Source organism: Oncorhynchus kisutch, linkage group LG28, assembly GCF_002021735.2.
Source record: "Oncorhynchus kisutch isolate 150728-3 linkage group LG28, Okis_V2, whole genome shotgun sequence".
Lineage (NCBI taxonomy): Eukaryota > Metazoa > Chordata > Actinopteri > Salmoniformes > Salmonidae > Oncorhynchus > Oncorhynchus kisutch.
This window is the reverse complement of record NC_034201.2, coordinates 24,309,921-24,330,035: the sequence shown is the minus strand read 5'-3', so window position 1 is coordinate 24,330,035 and position 20,115 is coordinate 24,309,921. Positions and strand designations below refer to the sequence as shown.

Here is a 20,115-nt window from a genome sequence, read left to right as displayed (position 1 = left end):
GTCTACAAATTAGTTTTTTTCCAGGGTCCTATTCATTAGCGCACAAAAACAAACAAAAGTTTACAGAAAACTAAAATGAGTGCTTCTTATTGGACAAGTCAAAAGATCCCCTCCTGTTTTAGTACGTTTTCTTCCATTTGGTGTCTAATGAACGCGCTCCAGATTCACATACGCCAACAATCACGTGATGGCAACAGACGCATGCCTAATTAAGCATTCATAGCACTGTATACTGTGTTGGGCCATTCAAGAGACCAACGACCCACCTGCTACGTCAGCCTATCATATTGAATTAGCACTCTTAGGTTTTATTTGTCTATTCATTTGCTCTATTGGCCCATTAGTCACACATCATCTAGTTGTGTGTATGACTACTAGGAGTCTCGTTACCGAGCAGACAATATCACCCAGTGCATTAATAAAGCATCAAACACAGTCAGAATGGGTTGTGTTGGTCGTAAGAGGCTGGAGGGGTGGTGAGAGGCGCAAGCTAAGTGGTGGTTTGTGGTTAGAGCCTGGTACTCCACTGTTGGGCTGAGAGGGAGCTGAAGCCCGGTTCAAACACTGTTCACTCAGTCAAATACTAGAAAGTGGAATAGCACACATCGTTTCTAATAATAATTAATTGAACATGATTTTACTTGGTTTAATGGTGAAGGAATGGAAGAGTTCCTGAAGTGTTGAGTGAGTATTGTCCTTCCATCTGTCTCTTTAAGGAAGAAGTTTAAGACTCGGTCTGGGGACACGGTGAGGCTGATGGACCTGCTGGACGAAGGCCTGAAGAGGTCCATGGACAAACTCAAGGAGAAAGACAGAGACAAGGTGAGAGATGCTGCCTGTGTTTCCATCAATACTGTGTAGCCATTTGTTTCATCCTAGTACCCTCCTGATTCTATTAGTCAACTCTTCTTCAAGGCCTTAATAATCCAAATAAATCCTGCAGGACACACACACACATTGTGAGTAGAGTGTAAAACACATCTCTACAGCCTGAACGATGTCTCTATCTAGTCTTTATGTTCCAAAGGCAGAAACGCACGCTGCTTCCACCTGGCATAGCTGTCTGCCTGCGTGCCAACTGCAGCCGCCTCTTCTTTTCTTTCAGTCTATGACGCAAGAGGAGGTGTTCTGAATCAGGGTTTCGCTAAGCCTATAATTGTCAAGGATATTGAAAGTTACACATGGTGCATTAAATTATGCAGAAAACTAAGTATGCGTATAATCGTCCTGCTCCCTGGGGCGTAATCAATTTAGCAAATGATGGCGGATGGGGCCAATTCAGATCTATTCTGAGATCTTTGTTTTGTTAGTGCAGTAAGTGTACCCCCGCCCATGCCCTATGTAGTTGGTATCAGTGGCACCACGGGGCTGGCCACACGCCCAACCCTGCCACCTTCTCGTCCCAACCTCATTTAAAGACACCTGCCCGCACTGCTCAAAACACACTAATGCACACAAACCCTATACACACACATACTAAAGAACACAATCCACACACATCCCCACTCTGTCCGTACCTAACAGGGTATTGGACTCGATGTGGATGTTGGAAGAATTAGACTGTGTCCAGTGGGGAATGTGGGGTTTAAGGCATGAATGACAGGTCAGACTCATAGCAGTACAGTATTTCAACCTGTCCCAGATGCGTTGTGACACACAGAAACAAGTTGTGATCTGTGTCAGATGCCCAGTGGACTAAACACATGCCTGATTGCCTGGAACTCTGATCATGTCTAACTCAGGTGCTGAGCACAGAGGAGCTGACCAAGGCCCAGCACTCGGTGGCGTTCGGCTGCATCAAGTACGCCGACCTGTCCCACAACCGCATCAACGACTACGTGTTCTCCTTCGACAAGATGCTGGATGACCGGGGCAACACGGCCGCCTACCTGCTCTACGCCTTCACCCGCATCAGGTGATCCTTCGCTGGGGAATGGTAACCAGCCCCTCCCCTCCCCTGGTTCTCTCTCTCCTCCCCTGAATGTACTACGGGCTCTGTGGCATTGCGCCCAGTCTGTCTCTATTGATCTGCACACAGAGAAGGAGGGGAATGAGACGTTTTCCCCAGGATGGTTGATGGTAACACACTGAGTCAATAGAGCACTCACAGGTGGCGGCAGAGGGGTGGGGGGGGGGATTTATCCACGTACATACTAGGGGAGTACTCGTTCACCAAACTCATGGTTTGGTACGTGTTGTGGTTTTGGAGTCATGTTTCGGTACAGTGGGAATATTAAATACCAACAGTTACTGTAGTTAATTACATTTTTAAATATAAAAACCCGTTCTGAAAGGACCCGAGCACAACAAGACCCGTTTCGTATTGACCTGGTTCGATCCAGACCCGATCTGATCCCAGGAAGGGAAGCAGTAGAAAAGTCCATTTGTAAGTTACTTTATTAACCAGAGCTGATAAAGCGCGAGGGAGGGAGCGGTGCCGCTCTAGCAGGCAGAGTGGCCATGCGGTGTGTGTGCTGTGAGCGAGTGACACGGGCAAGGAGGGAGGGAGAGACAGCAACCAACCAAGCCGATTCGCACTAGTAGACTAATTTCTAGCTTGTCATAGCTAGATTATTTATCATCCATTATGATTACGACTGCAGCAAACCTAGAGAAGCTAGTTAGCTAAACTAGCTAGGCTAATTGAGGGTACATGCGGTTTCTCCCTGTCCTACAGTTACAAATAACAACACCTCCATTCAGATGATTAACTAGCAGCCTACCTGTTGGCTCTTGGTCTTTGTAGCATGTCCTCATTTAACCTTTAATTACATAATTTTAATTCCTTCAGTTGACTATTCAACCTCCTAGCTTGATCAAATGGCTACCCGGGCTATTTGCATTGTGTGCCTCCCCCCAACCCTTATTTTACGCTGCTGCTACTACTCTCTGTTTATCATAAATGCATAGTCACTAACTATACATTCATGTACATACTAACTCAATTGGCCTGACCAACCAATGCTCCCGTACATTGGCTAACCGGGTTATCTGCATTGTGCCCTGCCACCCACCACCCGCCAACCCCTCTTTTACGCTACTGCTACTCTCTGTTTATCAAATATGCATAGTCACTTTAACCACATCTACATACTACCTTAGTCAGCTTGACTAACTGGTGTCTGTATGTAGCCTCGCTACTGTTATTTTCAACTGTCTTTTTACTGTTTTTATTTCTTACCTTTTGTTCACCTAATACCTTTTTTGCACTGTTGGTTGGAGCCTGTAAGTAAGCATTTCACTATCAGGTCTACTGTGGTTACACCTGTTGTAGTCGGCGCACGTGACAAAAAAACTTGGATTTGATTTGCCACACATGGCGGTTCTATCACTGTAGTGCTGCTCTGAAGATATGCGATTGACTGACAAAAACAAGCTACAGACATGCAGCACTCTAATGAAAAGTATCGGCAGCAGCATCATCCCTTTTTCTCTCTCAGAATCGGCTGCGAAGGGCTGCTTGAATTCAGAGCGGAGACTAAGTTGTAGTCTTTGCGCATCCATCTTGCTCCGGTGGTAGGAATACTGGCGTAAATATGCCAACATGATTGAGGTGTTGGCAGCTGCATATGCTATTCTCGTTGAGCAGTGGAGAAATACTGTTAACGTTTTGTCCACAACTGTCAATCGCCTTTGTAATCTACTGGGAAGACACAATTTTCTTGAACTGGAGATTTAAACGAAGATGGAGGATCCCCCAATCCTGGTTTATCCACCCCACCACTCCCCATTTTACAGAACTACACAGAACAAAAATATAAACGCAGCATGTAAAGTGTTGGTCCCATGTTTCATGAGCTGACATAAAAGATTCCAGACATTTTCCATCCGCACAAAAAGCTTATTTCTCTTAACATAGTGTGCATTTCTCATTTGACAAGATAATCCATCCACCTGACAGGTGTGGCATATCAATAAGCTAATTAAACAGCATGATCATTACACAGGTGCACCTTATGCTGGTGACCATAAAAGGCCACTCTAAAATGTGCAGTTTTGTCTCTCAACACAGTGCCACAGATGTTTTGAGGGAGCATGCACTTGGCATGCTGACTGCAGGAATGTCCACCAGAGCTGTTGCCAGATAATTGAATGATAATGTGTCTACCATAAGTCGCCTCCAACGTCGTTTTAGAGAATTTGGCAGGACGTCCAACTGCCCTCAACCACAGACCACGTGTATTGCGTCATATGGGCGAGCGGTTTGCGGATGTCAACATTGTGAACAGCGTGCTCCATGGTGACGGTGGGGTTATAGTATGGGCAGACATAAGCTGCGGACAACAAACTCAATTGCATTTTATCGATGGCAATTTGAATTCACAAAAATACCGTGACGAGATACTGAGGCCCATTGTTTTTTGTTTTTTAAAGTTATCTGTGACCAACATATGCATATCTGTATTCCCAGTCATCTGAAAATCATAGTAGGGCCTAAATACACTTAGTTAATATGGGGAAATCAGTTAATTGAAATAACTCAGTAAAAGCTTTTTTTATTTTTTATTTTTTTATTTCACCTTTATTTAACCAGGTAGGCTAGTTGAGAACACCTTTATTTAACCAGGTAGGCTAGTTGAGAACACCTTTATTTAACCAGGTAGGCCAGTTGAGAACACCTTTATTTAACCAGGTAGGCTAGTTGAGAACACCTTTATTTAACCAGGTAGGCTAGTTGAGAACACCTTTATTTAACCAGGTAGGCTAGTTGAGAACACCTTTATTTAACCAGGTAGGCTAGTTGAGAACACCTTTATTTAACCAGGTAGGCTAGTTGAGAACACCTTTATTTAACCAGGTAGGCTAGTTGAGAACACCTTTATTTAACCAGGTAGGCTAGTTGAGAACACCTTTATTTAACCAGGTAGGCTAGTTGAGAACAAGTTCTCATTTGCAACTGCGACCTGGCCAAGATAAAGCATAGCAGTGTGAGCAGACAACAAAGAGTTACACATGGAGTAAACAATTAACAAGTCAATAACACAGTAGAAAACAAAGGGGGAGTCTATATACAATGTGTGCAAAAGGCATGAGGAGGTAGGCAAATAATTACAATTTTGCAGATTAACACTGGAGTGATGAATGATCAGATGGTCATGTACAGGTGGAGATATTGGTGTGCAAAAGAGCAGAAAAGTAAATAAATAAAAACAGTATGGGGATGAGGTAGGTGAAAAAGGGTGGGCTATTTACCAATAGACTATGTACAGCTGCAGCGATCGGTTAGCTGCTCAGATAGCTGATGTTTGAAGTTGGAGACTTTTATCTCCCTCACCAACTTCAGCGATTTTTGCAATTCGTTCCAGTCACAGGCAGCAGAGTACTGGAACGAAAGGCGGCCAAATGAGGTGTTGGCTTTAGGGATGATCAGTGAGATACACCTGCTAGAGCGCGTGCTACGGATGGGTGTTGCCATCGTGACCAGTGAGCTGAGATAAGGCGGAGCTTTACCTAGCATGGACTTGTAGATGACCTGGAGCCAGTGGGTCTGGCGACGAATATGTAGCGAGGGCCAGCCGACTAGAGCATACAAGTTGCAGTGGTGGGTGGTATAAGGTGCTTTAGTGACAAAACGGATGGCACTGTGATAAACTGCATCCAGTTTGCTGAGTAGAGTGTTGGAAGCCATTTTGTAGATGACATCGCCGAAGTCGAGGATCGGTAGGATAGTCAGTTTTACTAGGGTAAGCTTGGCGGCGTGAGTGAAGGAGGCTTTGTTGCGGAATAGAAAGCCGACTCTTGATTTGATTTTCGATTGGAGATGTTTGATATGAGTCTGGAAGGAGAGTTTGCAGTCTAGCCAGACACCTAGGTACTTATAGACGTCCACATATTCTAGGTCGGAACCATCCAGGGTGGTGATGCTAGTCGGGCATGCGGGTGCAGACAGCGACCGGTTGAAAAGCATGCATTTGGTTTTACTAGCGTTTAAGAGCAGTTGGAGGCCACGAAAGGAGTGTTGTATGGCATTGAAGCTTGTTTGGAGGTTAGATAGCACAGTGTCCAAAGACGGGCCGAAAGTATATAGAATGGTGTCGTCTGCGTAGAGGTGGATCAGGGAATCGCCCGCAGCAAGAGCAACATCATTGATATACACAGAGAAAAGAGTCGGCCCGAGAATTGAACCCTGTGGCACCCCCATAGAGACTGCCAGAGGACCAGACAGCATGCCCTCCGATTTGACGCACTGAACTCTGTCTGCAAAGTAATTGGTGAACCAGGCAAGGCAGTCATCCGAAAAACCGAGGCTCCTGAGTCTGCCGATAAGAATATGGTGATTGACAGAGTCAAAAGCCTTGGCAAGTTCGATGAAGACTGCTGCACAGTACTGTCTTTTATCGATGGCGGTTATGATATCGTTGAGTACCTTGAGTGTGGCTGAGGTGCACCCATGACCGGCTCGGAAACCAGATTGCACAGCGGAGAAGGTACGGTGGGATTCGAGATGGTCAGTGAAATTGTTGCATGTTGCATTTATATTTTTGTTCTGTATAGTTGCATATTGCATTTATATTTTTGTTCAGTATAGTTCCCCGCTGCGCCTCACAAAAGGATATTTTGAAATGTGCCAGTTAAGATATACATTTTTATTACAACATGCGCATAGGCTGTAGTTGTTTTTATCAGAATAGCATACATTGCTCAAATCGGTAAGTAAGCGTTTCACTGTTAGTCCACACAAAGCATGTGAGAAATACAAGTTGATTTGATTTACTCAAGGCGATGGCATACAACACAGTGTAGGCTTAAGCCTATAGGCCTAGTGTATATTTATGTATTCATTCAGGTTCACAAAGAGGACCGAACCGAGGTCCCCGTACTGTAGTTACATCCCTAGTACGCACACTCCTTGCTAATTTTCTTAATTACCAGTTGATTTTTTTTATTTTTTATTTTTGCTTGATTGAGCATTGTGTTTGAAACCTCGGGATGTTTGAAACCCCAGGATGCTGCTCATCTTGTAAATCTGTGCTTGTAGATTTAGAAAGCACAAAGGCATTGTTCTGGGATCATTTGATTACACAGATATAGTCTCTTTTGATAGCCATTGATGCTCCAACCAACTGAGCTGTCTGGACAAGCAGCATCACCTGTGATTATCTTGTCCATTGTGGTCCCACCTAACAAGTGTTGTTATTAGCCTGCCTATGCAGTTATAATATAAATACATGATATCACAATATACAGTATGCACACCTTTATAAAATGAAGAGAAAAACCCCCATTGTCTGACATTAATATCCTACTCAACTTAATATCCCTTCCCCTCCTGTATCTATATCTGAAGGTCCATAGCCCGGCTGGCTAACATCGACGAGGTTGCGCTCCGTAAAGCAGCAGAGACCACGGATGTGCTCCTGCAGCACGACAAGGAGTGGAAGCTGGGCAAGTGTCTCATTCGCTTCCCTGAGATCCTGCAGAAGATCCTGGATGACCTCCTGCTCCACACGCTGTGTGACTACCTGTACGAGCTGGCCACCACCTTCACAGAATTCTACGACAGCTGCTACTGCATCGAGAAGGACCGCCAGACCGGTAGGGAAAAGACCCCGGGGTGGTAGATAATGATAGTTGTCCATCTTTCTATCAGTCTATTTGTCTGTCTCAATTCATCTATTCATCCATCCATCCAATGATCCATACTAAATGCTGGTTGCTGGTTCTAAATCTGAGATATTTCTTGGCTTTGCCAGTTGGTAATTGTTTTCCTGCACTGCCCCAGACTTCTGCTATTCTCATATAATCCTAAATAGCCCACTGAGAGGGACAATCACAAACATCAGTCAGAGGGGTGGTGTCAGAGAGCAAGCATCGTTGTAACCGATCCACTAGCATCTGTTAGCATTTACCCTACTGTGGGCCACATCGCTAATGATAAGTCCTATTACCCATGGTTTAGTATATCAAAGTGTATTAGTTTAACATGCTGCTCTCAAGTTAGCGCCCAGGCTAGCCCTCCTCGCCACCAAACTGAATTCTAGGCCACATTGGCCAAAGCATCACATTAAGTGCTTAAAGTGAATTATAGAACTATACAATTCCGAATTGATCCACGATTTCCCATAACTGTTGTAAATGATCCCACGCAACCGCGTAATTACTATTTACAGTCATATTTTTACCCTTTACCTTGTACCCATATCCCGGCTGAAAATGACAGATTTGAGCACTGATAAACGCCTAAATTGGAGTGCAGTGGCTGTACAGTAACATTATATACATGACGTCATAGCTCAGGGTCTCCGCTTCACAGCTCTGTATCTCACAGCTGTTCTGAACTTGAGCACCGCATGCAACAAGAAGTTGCCCCCATCCTCCTGCTAATTGGGCAACTTTAGCATATTGTTTTTCTGAGTGAGGGAAATGCTGTACATTAACAGGAAAGAGGAGTCATGCAAGCAAGCCAAACATCCTTAAGTCCAAATGTGCACTGCACATCTCCATATTGTAAAACTCATGTCATATACAGTGTCAGTGTTCATGATCACTATGTTTGATGTACAGTTACAAAATGACATGGTGTCATACCTTAGGCTCATTCTGTTCAGAACAACCTATCTTTGTCAATTGTGAAGAAAATTCACAGCGGAAACACGCACCTGAATGCACTCATGACTAGGGTTGCAAAGGAAGGGTATATTACTAGAAACTTTCAAAGTTGACCAGTAATCTTCCAGAAATGATGTATCTTTCAAGGATTTAGTGGCCTTTTGGGGCACTTCAGATTATCACAGGTGTCTGTAATTATCCCTGGCCCTCTGTGCCCTTATCATATATAAAATAATAAAATAAAATAATTTTAATATAGAATGACATAGCTTTAAACCTGATCCTAAATATAAAAAATTCAACTTAGTGAATACCATTGGTGTTTAATATGAGGGTTTCAGCATGACATATCCATATACATTTTTATACTTATTTTAATTTTAATATGTCAATATATATATACAAAAGTGTGTACACCTACTCATTCCAGGGTTTATCTTTATTTGTTCTAGAATAATAGTGAAGACAACTGAACTATGAAATAACACATGGAGTCATGTAGTAACCAAAGGGGGGACCAACTCCATATGAATGCCCATCATTTTGGAATGAGATGATCAGGTGTCCACAAACTGTTGGTCATGTACGGTCGTGGCCAAATGTTTTGAGAATGACACAAATATTAATTTTCACAAAGTCTGCTGCCTCAGTGTCTTTAGATATTTTTTGTCAGATGTTACTATGGAATACTGAAGTATAATTACAAGCATTTCATAAGTGTCAAAGGCTTTTGACAATTACATGAAGTTGATGCAAAGAGTCAACATTTGCAGTGTTGACCCTTTTTCAAGATGTGCAATCTGCCCTGGCATGCTGTCAATTAACTTCTGGGCCACATCCTGACTGATGGCAGGCCATTCTTGCATAATCAATGCTTGGAGTGTGTCAGAATTTGTGTGTTTTTGTTTGTCCACCCGCCTCTTGAGGATTGACCACAAGTTCTCAATGGGATTAAGGTCTGTGGAGTTTCCTGGCCATGGATCCAAAACATTGATGTTTTGTTCCCCGAGCCACTTAGTTATCACTTTTGTCTTATGGCAAGGTGCTCCATCATGCTGGAAAAGGCATTGTTCATCACCAAACTGTTCCTGGATGGTTGGGAGAAGTTGCTCTCAGAGGATGTGTTGGTACCATTCTTTCTTTATTCATGGCTGTGTTCATTTAGCAAAATTGTGAGTGAGCCCACTCCCTTGGCTGAGAAGCAACCCCACACATGAATGGTCTCAGGATGCTTTACTGTTGGCATGACACAGGACTGATGGTAGCGCTCACCTTGTCTTCTCCAAACAAGCTTTTTTCCGGATGCCCCAAACAATCGGAAAGAGGATTCATCAGAGAAAATGACTTTACCCCAGTCCTCAGCAGTCTTACCCCTGTACCTTTTTGCAGAATATGTCAGTCCCTGATGTTTTCCTGGAGAGAAGTGGCTTCTTTGCTGCCCTTCATGACACCAGGCCATCCTCCAAAAGTCTTCGCCTCATTGTGCATGGAGATGCACTCACACCTGCCTGCTGCCACTCCTGAGCAAGTTCTGTACTGGTGGTGCCCCGATTCCACAGCTGAATCAACTTTAGGAGACTGTCCTGGCGCTTGCTGAACATTCTTGGGCGCCCTGAAGCCTTCACAATTGAACCGCTCTCCTTGAAGTTCTTGATGATCCGATAAATGGTTGATTTTGGTGCAATCTTTCTGGCAGCAATATCCTTGCCTGTGAAGCCCTTTATGTGCAAACAATGATGACGGCACGTGTTTCCTTGCAGGTAACCATGGATGACAGTTGAAGAACAATGATTCCAAGCACCGCCCTCCTTTTGAAGCTTCCAGTCTGTTATTTGAACTCAATCAGCATGACAGAGTGATCTCCAGCCTTGTCCTCGTCAACACTCACACCTATGTTAACGAGAGAATCACTGACATGATGTCAGCTGGTCCTTTTGTGGCAGGGCTGAAATGTTTTTCGGGGATTCAGTTCATTTGCATGGCAAAGAGGGACTTTGCAATTCATCTGATCAGTCTTCATAACATTCTGGAGTATATGCAAATTGCCATCATACAAACTGAGGCAGCAGACTTTGTGAAAATTAATATTTGTGTTATTCTCAACTTTTGGCCATGATTGTAGTATATTTGTTGTCAAACTGGTGGCAGTTGTGAAAAGTCAATATTTGGAAGAGTTGTAGAGTTAATTGAACATAATTACACTGTTGATTAGATGCTTTTTTTCATTAATTTGGCCATTTTCTCTAGAACCATATGGTCGAGAACAGGGATGGGCAATTGGTGATCTCAGTCAGGGTCTCAACTTACTGTTGCAAGTTAGAATAGGATAATACACATGGTGCAGTTTTTCTTAGTCACTCAGTTAGCTCATGTCAGCTAAAATGTTTAAGATTGCTGTCCACGAGACAAATTTAAACGTATTAATCATGGTCGAATTACCGGCTTGGGTGCCTCCATTGATTTTGTTAATCTGTCACACTCTCCTTATGGAAAAATGAAACATTTGCATGAATTTTCTTAAATCTTCTCTCTGCCCCATGGCAAAATGTGTAGAATTGCAGCAAACTTCCTTTAAAACAGCAACAGATTTTCAGATTTTTATGGCCCCCAACCCCATCAAATTGGACACTGCTATAATAAATGAATAATATATAAGAATACACTTTTTTAAGTTATTGAAGTATAAATTACCAAAGTTACGATAGATTGCTGTAGATTTTCTTTTAATTGCCAAAATTTGTGAATATTCCACTAACTTTGGTAAATTACTGGTAGCTTTGCAACCCAACACATGCCTCCTTTCTATTCGCACCAAAATTACAATCGATTTATTTGAATTGCTTTGTGAAAGCCTAACACTAATTTCGTATTTTATAATTTAGCTTGTCATGTAGGCAATAGAACAAGCTTTCAAATTATGCCAACCTGACCCAGATTGAGATAAAAAGAAGCAGTTTTTGGATTGCGTAAACAACAATCGTAATTGTGATTGCAGGGTTGTGTTCCAAACAAATAGTATACTTGCTTTAGTTCCCCAGCGGCACAGCTTGGAGAGCTAAAACATGAAAAGGCACCTTATAGTTGAGGACTCTTTGATTCATAAAAGCGCATTGAAATTACTTATGAACTGTGTACATTTTATAGTGGTGTGTGTGTGGCCACTTGGAGACACTAGTTAGTCATTTCACTCAAACCCTTGTCATTTTTTTGTCTTACTGTATGTTGCACCTACTCCACATTTTACAGGAATATTCTTATGATACTGAATATATATAATAGTATAATAGTATTTTCAGATTTTTGGGGCAGCAAAAAGTACAGTAAATGTAAAATGCACAAAATCAAAAGTGATGTTTGGATTCAGTCTTGTCAGGTGAACTGTTGTCCTCAATTTTGTTTGAATAATTTTCCTATAATATCCGAACTCAAATCAAATTGTATTTGTCACATTTGCCAAATACAACAGGTGTCGACCTTACCGTGAAATGCTTTCGTACAAGCTCTTAAATTAACCAACAATGCAGTTTTAAGAAAATAGAAAATAATAATCTGTTCCCTTTTACTTGCTACCATGTTTATGAATTTCATATTTCTTCTCTTAGAAACATTTAAATTTAGCCCAATCCATATAGACCAATTCACACTAGTGTAAAGTTAACCTTTTCTGTATATCATTGTCTTTTGTTATGAATATGGCAGCTTGTTTTCCACCCTTCAGTAAGTAAGTTACAGTTCAATGAAGGGCATTTGGGTTTTAGCCATACAAATAGTCTATGGGTGGTTCTCAATAACATCATATACAGTGGGGCAAAAAAGTATTTAGTCAGCTACCAATTAACATGGTGGCGCTATAAGAAGTGATTGAAAATGCCTACTTTGAAAGCTCACGCCCTTCACCCCGTTTGAGCTGGAGTCCTGAAATGTAGTATGTAGATCTCTCTGCTCACAAGGAACACATTGACTTTAAGGACCCATAAAGTCCTTCATGATGGATTTTCTGCCATTTGGAATTTTGTGAAAAATGCTTAAAACGTTGCTACTCTAGCACAAATGACCGATCTGCACAAAACTTGATATCTGGCATCTAAGGACCAAGGTGTCTCAAAGTACTTTTTTCCCAGGCTAGTATGTCAAACAACATGGCCTCTACTGACCAATAAACATTCAAATGGGCGTGGTCTCGCACATAAATGCCTATAAATCAGTCATGGATATTTGTAGTGTAATTAAACTTGGTACATGTGGCAAACACTGTCAAGATTCAGCATAACTGGGGCCTCGCGAGTGGCGCAGCGGTCTAAGGGACTGCATCGCAGTGAAACCCATGAGGCACAATTGGCCCAGCGTCGTCCGCGTCAGTGGAGGGTTTGGCCTGCCGGGATGTCCTTGTCCCACAAATTGGTGCGGCTGGCTTCCGGGTTAAGCGAGCAGTGTGCTAAGAAGCAGTGCGGCATGGCAGGGTTGTGTTTTGGAGGATGCATGGCTCTCGACCTTCACCTCCCGAGTCCTTACGGGAGTTGCAGCGATGGGTCAACACTGTAAACACCAATTGGATATCACGAAAAAGAGGTAAAAAAAAACAACAAACAAGCACCTTTTATATTGACCACACGGTGGCACTATAACGGGCACATTTTGATATCTCTTGATCTGTTTGACACAGTGATGAAATTCGGAACATATGCTCAAGGTTATGAGTCTAGCTAACCTGTAAAGTATGGTTCAGTTTGGCCACATTGTGGTGCTGTTGTACAGGAAAAACCATTCATGCAAAAGCTCATTGTCTCATAGCGGCCATATTATTTCAGTTGGCATCCTGGAAAATAGTGCGTTTTTTAAGATGTGCATCCATAGATGTTATATTCCAAATACGTTGTCTATCAGTCCAGCGGTTCTGGAGAAGAAGACGTTTAATTAAAGAAGTCAACATCATTGAAACGGGTCCAAAATGCATCAAAAGCTTGATTTTTGAGTTCTGATTTGGTAAGTGTGGTAAACAGTAAAGAAGTAGGTCATCCCAGGGCAATGTGTCCAATTTGTCCTGGCACAATGGGCACACAGCTGAACTCCGTCAACACTGCGTGCAGCTTTAATTTCTATTGGATCTTCTCATCGTGTTGCAATATGCCCCATGGATCGTTGAGTTGTGAATATTGCATAGCATCACGTCTATTTAGTGACTCTTCTGTTATTAAGCAATGTTATGTGATTTTAGTGGAATTTGATTGGATGAAATAACCTAAGATCTATGTGTTTACCCATCTCTCACTCACTCAACAGGTGAGGTGGTGAAAGTGAACATGTGGAGAATGCTGCTGTGTGACGCCACTGCCGCCATCATGGCTAAAGGCTTTGACATCCTGGGCATCAACCCGGTCTCCAGGATGTGACTTCAGTGACATCATGCCGTCCTCCCATTAATGTCACCTGGGATTTTACTGTATACCAAATAAAAAATACTGCTTGTAAAAAGTTTTTAAAAAATGCTCTGGCAACATGCTCATCTTTCTCCATATAAATGTCAGAATACCAAGAGATTGAGGAATGGCTGGAGAGGCTGCCAAAACAGCAATACTGACCTGGGCTACAGCTCAATCATTGCACATGGTGTCCAAGATGGCGGTGTTACATTTTATCTTGGTTTATTGTAGTAAACCAATAAACACTATTTCAGATGAAATACAAGAGAAACATCCAGCACACCGCAAAGGGAAATGTCCAAAAAAGGAAGCTTAAGTAGCTAAACGTATCCATTCGTTCTTGAAGCGTGTCACTTAAATAGAGCACATTATTTTGACTATTTGAGTATCATTTTTGGGATGTTTGCCATTGAAGTTGACAGAAGGTTTTCTGTCGTCTTAGTCCAGCTATCCCATCTGTCATCCAAGTCTATATATTTGAAACCCAGGCACCTGTGTTATTGGTCACTTGAGGACAGAGAGACCGAAGTGAAGACTCTTGCTTGTCCTGAAAAATATTGCAAATCAGTGGTGTTTGAATCATATTTTTCATACTTTTCAATCCACTTTCATGTCAATACTCAATGCTATATATTTTTGTTAAAGACTCCATCATTTTCATACAGTGGAGATTTAAATGCCTGATTTCACACTACATGGCTGACCCAAACCATACTGTGTTGGCTCTATTTCATTTTCACATTGTACTTTTCAGCATGGTTCCAACAATAATGGTATATCCATAACCAGGCCAGCCCAGTACAGCTTGGCTTGGCTCAGCTCAGTTTTTCCTATAGTGTTTATCCAGCAACAGAGACTTGGACAACCATTGTTCCCCCCGGTGACAGTGGTAGTAGCTCCTCACCTTGGTTATTTCCATACATGCCAAGGTTAAGTGAACACCAGTGATGTGAATGCCTTGTCCCATCCTGATAATCAGCTGTGTGATTAATGGAATTGATTAGGCCAGCTAAATGGACCATTGCATATTATTTACTCATTTCACAGGTAGCCGTGGACCCACAGGTGTCGATTACACCAGACTGAAGTTCTAAATTACACATGATAACAAGGGGAAGGAGAAATAGCAAGAATACTAATTGGTTTATCTTTCAATGCCAAATAGCCCATGCTGTTATGGTTGGAGCTACATTGTTGGCTAAAATACCATATTTTCTGTGCAGGTTCGATTAACAAGGTGCATCTAAGACTTTGCACAGCTCGTGCCTTAACTGGCTTTACATAGTTGGTACTTTCAGATCCATTGGAGCATAGGGTGTCCACCATGGCTTTCCACTTCACTCATTACTGTGTGAGGACTTTTGCCCCATGCCAGGGTTTCATTGAGTTTGACACAGCATGTGGTTGCATTAGACTTGCGGCCTTCAACTATACTCATTAGCCTCTCAAATGAAGTTGGACTTGCCTGAATAACCCCAAAACCAACATTGTTTTCTCTGTCGTCTCTTTCAACTAAGTGTTCTGTGTTAGCAGGCTCACTAAATTAGAGAACAAACACTTTATAGATGATAAATTATAGATCTCACTCTCTGAGGCAGCCCTCAAGACTTTAATTGTAAGGCTGTGTATGCCCATGGGAAAGTTATGCACTGTTGTAGATGGACTTATGCTGTAAAGGATGCCGCGAGGTGAGCAATATAATATTGTTCCAAACTCGAGTTGAGCTCATAAACTGCCAAGAGGATGTCTCTGTGTACTCGAGTTGAGCTCATAAACTGCCAAGAGGAAGTCTCTGTGTACTCGAGTTGAGCTCATAAACTGCCAAGAGGAAGTCTCTGTGTACTCGAGTTGAGCTCATAAACTGCCAAGAGGAAGTCTCTGTGTACTCGAGTTGAGCTCATAAACTGCCAAGAGGAAGTCTCTGTGTACTCGAGTTGAGCTCATAAACTGCCAAGAGGAAGTCTCTGTGTACTCGAGTTGAGCTCATAAACTGCCAAGAGGAAGTCTCTGTGTACTCGAGTTGAGCTCATAAACTGCCAAGAGGAAGTCTCTGTGTACTCGAGTTGAGCTCATAAACTGCCAAGAGGAAGTCTCTGTGTACTCGAGTTGAGCTCATAAACTGCCAAGAGGAAGTCTCTGTGTACTCGAGTTGAGCTCATAAACTGCCAAGAGGAAGTCTCTGTGTACTCGAGTTGAGCTCATAAACTGCCAAGAGGAAGTCTCTGTGTACTCGAGTTGAGCTCATAAACTGCCAAGAGGAAGTCTCTGTGTACTCGAGTTGAGCTCATAAACTGCCAAGAGGAAGTCTCTGTGTATGATCCATCACCAGAACGTATTAAATATCCATACACTTTATTTGTATTCATCTTTTATCATTTCACTGCTTGACTTTATAGCTGCTCCTCAAAGTGATTCCCAGTGCCTTTATTAAAAATGTATGTCTTCCACAAAATGGGTACTTTGGTGTGCAGGTCCCCGGTTGAAGGACAATATGCTAAAGGAGTTTTGACAGAGGCTTCAGGAGGAAAATGGTTTGCCATGTTGTTTTGGCACCAAGCTTCAATAGCATGTGCATTAACAATAGGAATATAGATCCCTCAGTAGTAGTCTATGGTTCCATCTTATTCTGCCCCTCTGGGTCAGCCAGCCAGGTGACTTCACTGCACAAAATTAATGTGTTTTTCCTCAAGTGTCTACTTCAATTTCCATGGACTGTAGTCACATCCCAGTCTTTCGTGCTATACTACTAGGTTACCAAGTGTTAGGTGGTGAGAGGAGAGGTTAGGTGTCAAGGATCTGTTGAGTAATATTTCTGGCCTGATTCCATCATGACCTCTTCTGACCTTTTGAGTTAGTCATCAAGTTGTCAAGACACTTCCTGATTGCGCAACCTTATGGAATGGATTTACCTGAACCCAATCTGAAATCTTCGGCAGTCACTAGCGCTGTTATATGCTATACGTTGCTGTTATTCAAGACTGTTATAGGAATTCCAACAGTCATCTTTTATATCCAGCCTGATTGCCTAACCATGTGAGGTATTTTTACTTCCCATTCTCATGCAGTTATTCAGCATATTCCTGATCTTAGGCGAATGCCTCGGTACTAAATGTTTTAAAGTGGATTGAATTATGTGATCTTGGAGATGACTCAATACGATATGCAAATGAAAATTATGCAAATATGACACGAGTGGGCAGTTTGACAGCATAAATAATTTCCTAAGTGTATTGTAACGGGGAGAGAGAATGTTTGTCTTTGGAAATTAACATCATAAGCCCAGACCTGTAAATCTTCTCTGATGGAAGCAGTGTGACACATCTTCCTCTGGCTGTTCGCTATTTCAGGGTCTTCAGAGGGAACAATCAGTGTGACTGGCTGGGATTCAAGCAGGCCATCATCACGACACACACAAAGCCAGAAGGCTATAGAGAAATCAACATTTTAATCAGTTGTCATTATTGATGTATCATTTCAATTCAGCACACTAATTACAAAAAAAGGTAGGTTTTTTTCATCTTGAAAAACAATATTTAAATAAATCTCTTAGTATTGCTAAATACATTTTGTTTAATAATTTTAAGAAATAAAAGCCATTTAATAATAAATTTAATAAAATAAAGCACACTTATGAATATGTACATGTATAAACATACTGTCATACATTTGTAAGTTTACAACATTAGACACACTTTTAAAACCAGAGCAACACTGAAGTGTCAAGTCAAATACACACATACAGGTAAAATTAAGTAATATTCTTTTGACAGTAAAATAATTTACAGAGTACAGTTTTGAGGACCGCAACCTGCCTCACTGGTTATCTGTCACAATGGCACATGTACAAGAGAATCTCCTCAGTTCTCAACTGCAAGACAAGGCTTTCCTAAATCCTTGACTTTGCCCTGCTTGAAAGTGTGACCAACCGAGGGTTGTATCACGAAAAAGGTATATTTTCTACTGAACTGTCACACAAGGCCCTGTTCTAACTCTCTGCCGGAGGCCCCCCTGCCATGCATTAGGCCTGAAACAGTCACTTAAATGGGATGAGACATTTCATTACGGTGACAGGCTCCCGAGTCACTCTTGATAACGCAAAGCTCCGCCGCCTCCGCCTGAACACTTCATCAGACGACCCCTGCTGTGAGTCCGCTTCTGGAATTCACATCAGGTCTCGGGTTTAAGACAACTTCTCAGCCCCCCCCCCCCCCCCCCCTCTTGCCTTCTACTCCCTCTTTCATTTCCTCTGCTACAGCTGTATGCCTGGAGGCTTCTGTCTATCTGTTTGTGTTGTTCTCCCCTCTCCTCCTCTTTTGGCTCGACAAGGCCTGGGCTCTGTCTCGGGACTATGACTCAGATCTTGTTCTATCTATGGTCAGGTCTGAAGGAGTCCCTGATAGCCAGCAGGTTGGAAGCCAGTAGGTGTCCACTCACTCTGTTGTGCCACTCCTGGGACCGGCCCCTGGAAACCACACAGGAAAAGGAAGTTAGTACACAGGAAGCATCACCAGGGTTCAGATGAGACAGTCGGAGAAACACAAGGGCCACATGTCAGGCAGACTACACTCCAGACCAAACCATAACAGTCAGTCTGCAGGTTCCCATCGACCAACGTTTATTCACGTTAGTCGATGGAAATTATTGCAACATGTGTAATGGAAACTGCAGATATAGGATACATTTGACATTTTTGTCATTTAGCAGACGTTCTTATACATAGCGACTTACAGGAGCAATTAGGGTTAAGTGCCTTGCTTGAGCACATCGACAGATTTTTCACCTAGTCGGCTCGGGGATTGGAAACAGCGACCTGGTTACTGGCCCAACGCTTTTAACCACTAGAGATGTTCTAAAGATCGACAACATTTTTATCTGTTCAACGGGTGTATTTTTTCTTTAGTCTAACTTTATTTTATTATTAAACGATAAATAAATGATGATTGTTGAATCATTTTGAAGGTACGAGGGGCACGATGTCATCACGTAACTATAAAGCTCCACTCCACATGTCATTCTGAAGGTCTACTGCTTGCTAAATATACACTGCTCAAAAAAATAAAGGGAACACTAAAATAACACATCCTAGATCTGAATGAATGAAATATTCTTATTAAATACTTTTTTCTTTACATAGTTGAATGTGCTGACAACAAAATCACACATTATCAATGGAAATCAAATTTATCAACCCATGGAGGTCTGGATTTGGAGTCACACTCAAAATTAAAGTGTAAAACCACACTACAGGCTGATCCAACTTTGATGTGATGTCCTTAAAAAAGTCAAAATTAGACTCAGTAGTGTGTGTGGCCTCCACGTGCCTGTATGACCTCGCTACAACGCCTGGGCATGCTCCTGATGAGGTGGCGGATGGTCTCCTGAGGGATCTCCTCCCAGACCTGGACTAAAGCATCAGCCAACTCCTGGACAGTCTGTGGTGCAACGTGGCGTTGGTGGATGGAGCGAAACATGATGTCCCAGATGTGCTCAATTGGATTCAGGTCTGGAGAACGGGCGGGCCAGTCCATAGCATCAATGCCTTTCTCTTTCAGGAACTGCTGACACACTCCAGCCACATGAGGTCTAGCATTGTCTTGCAATAGGAGGAACCCAGGGCCAATCGCACCAGCATATGGTCTCACAAGGGGTCTGAGGATCTCATCTCGGTACCTAATGGCAGTCAGGCTACCTCTGGCGAGCACATGGAGGGCTGTGCGGCCCCCCAAAGAAATGCCACCCCACACCATGACTGACCCACCGCCAAACCGGTCATGCTGGAGGATGTTGCAGGCAGCAGAACGTTCTCCATGGCGTCTCCAGACTCTGTCACGTCTGCCACGTGCTCAGTGTGAATCTGCTTTCATCTGTGAAGAGCACAGGGCGCCAGTGGCAAATTTGCCAATCTTGGTATTCTCTGGCAAATGCCAAACGTCCTGCACGGTGTTGGGCTGTAAGCACGACCCCCACCTGTGGACGTCGGGCCCTCATACCACCCTCATGGATTCTGTTGCTGACCGTTTGAGCAGACACATGCACATTTGTGGCCTGCTGGAGGTCATTTTGCAGGGCTCTGGCAGTGCTCCTCCTGCTCCTCCTTGAACAAAGGCGGAGGTAGCGGTCCTGCTGCTGGGTTGTTGCCCTCCTA

At 42.9% G+C, this 20,115-nt stretch overlaps 2 protein-coding genes across 3 annotated transcripts in view; one reads left to right on the top strand and one right to left on the bottom strand.

Moving 5' to 3' along the window:
- rars1 (arginyl-tRNA synthetase 1) overlaps positions 1-14,034 on the top strand; it is a 32,442-nt gene extending 18,408 nt beyond the window's left edge. The window contains exons 12-15 of the mRNA XM_020463914.2: positions 717-822; positions 1,743-1,915; positions 7,289-7,536; positions 13,831-14,034. Of these exons, the coding sequence (XP_020319503.1) occupies positions 717-822; positions 1,743-1,915; positions 7,289-7,536; positions 13,831-13,940 (637 nt within the window). The 3' untranslated portion in view covers positions 13,941-14,034. The remainder of the gene's footprint in view (positions 1-716; positions 823-1,742; positions 1,916-7,288; positions 7,537-13,830) is intronic.
- A 3,346-nt stretch (positions 14,035-17,380) lies between these two features.
- The window catches only part of LOC109873466 (rho GTPase-activating protein 7), an 86,069-nt gene continuing 83,334 nt past the window's right edge, over positions 17,381-20,115 (bottom strand). For both annotated transcript variants that reach the window (XM_020465123.2, XM_020465124.2), the window contains exon 14: positions 17,381-18,432. In XM_020465123.2, the coding sequence (XP_020320712.1) occupies positions 18,336-18,432 (97 nt within the window). In that variant the 3' untranslated portion in view covers positions 17,381-18,335. The remainder of the gene's footprint in view (positions 18,433-20,115) is intronic.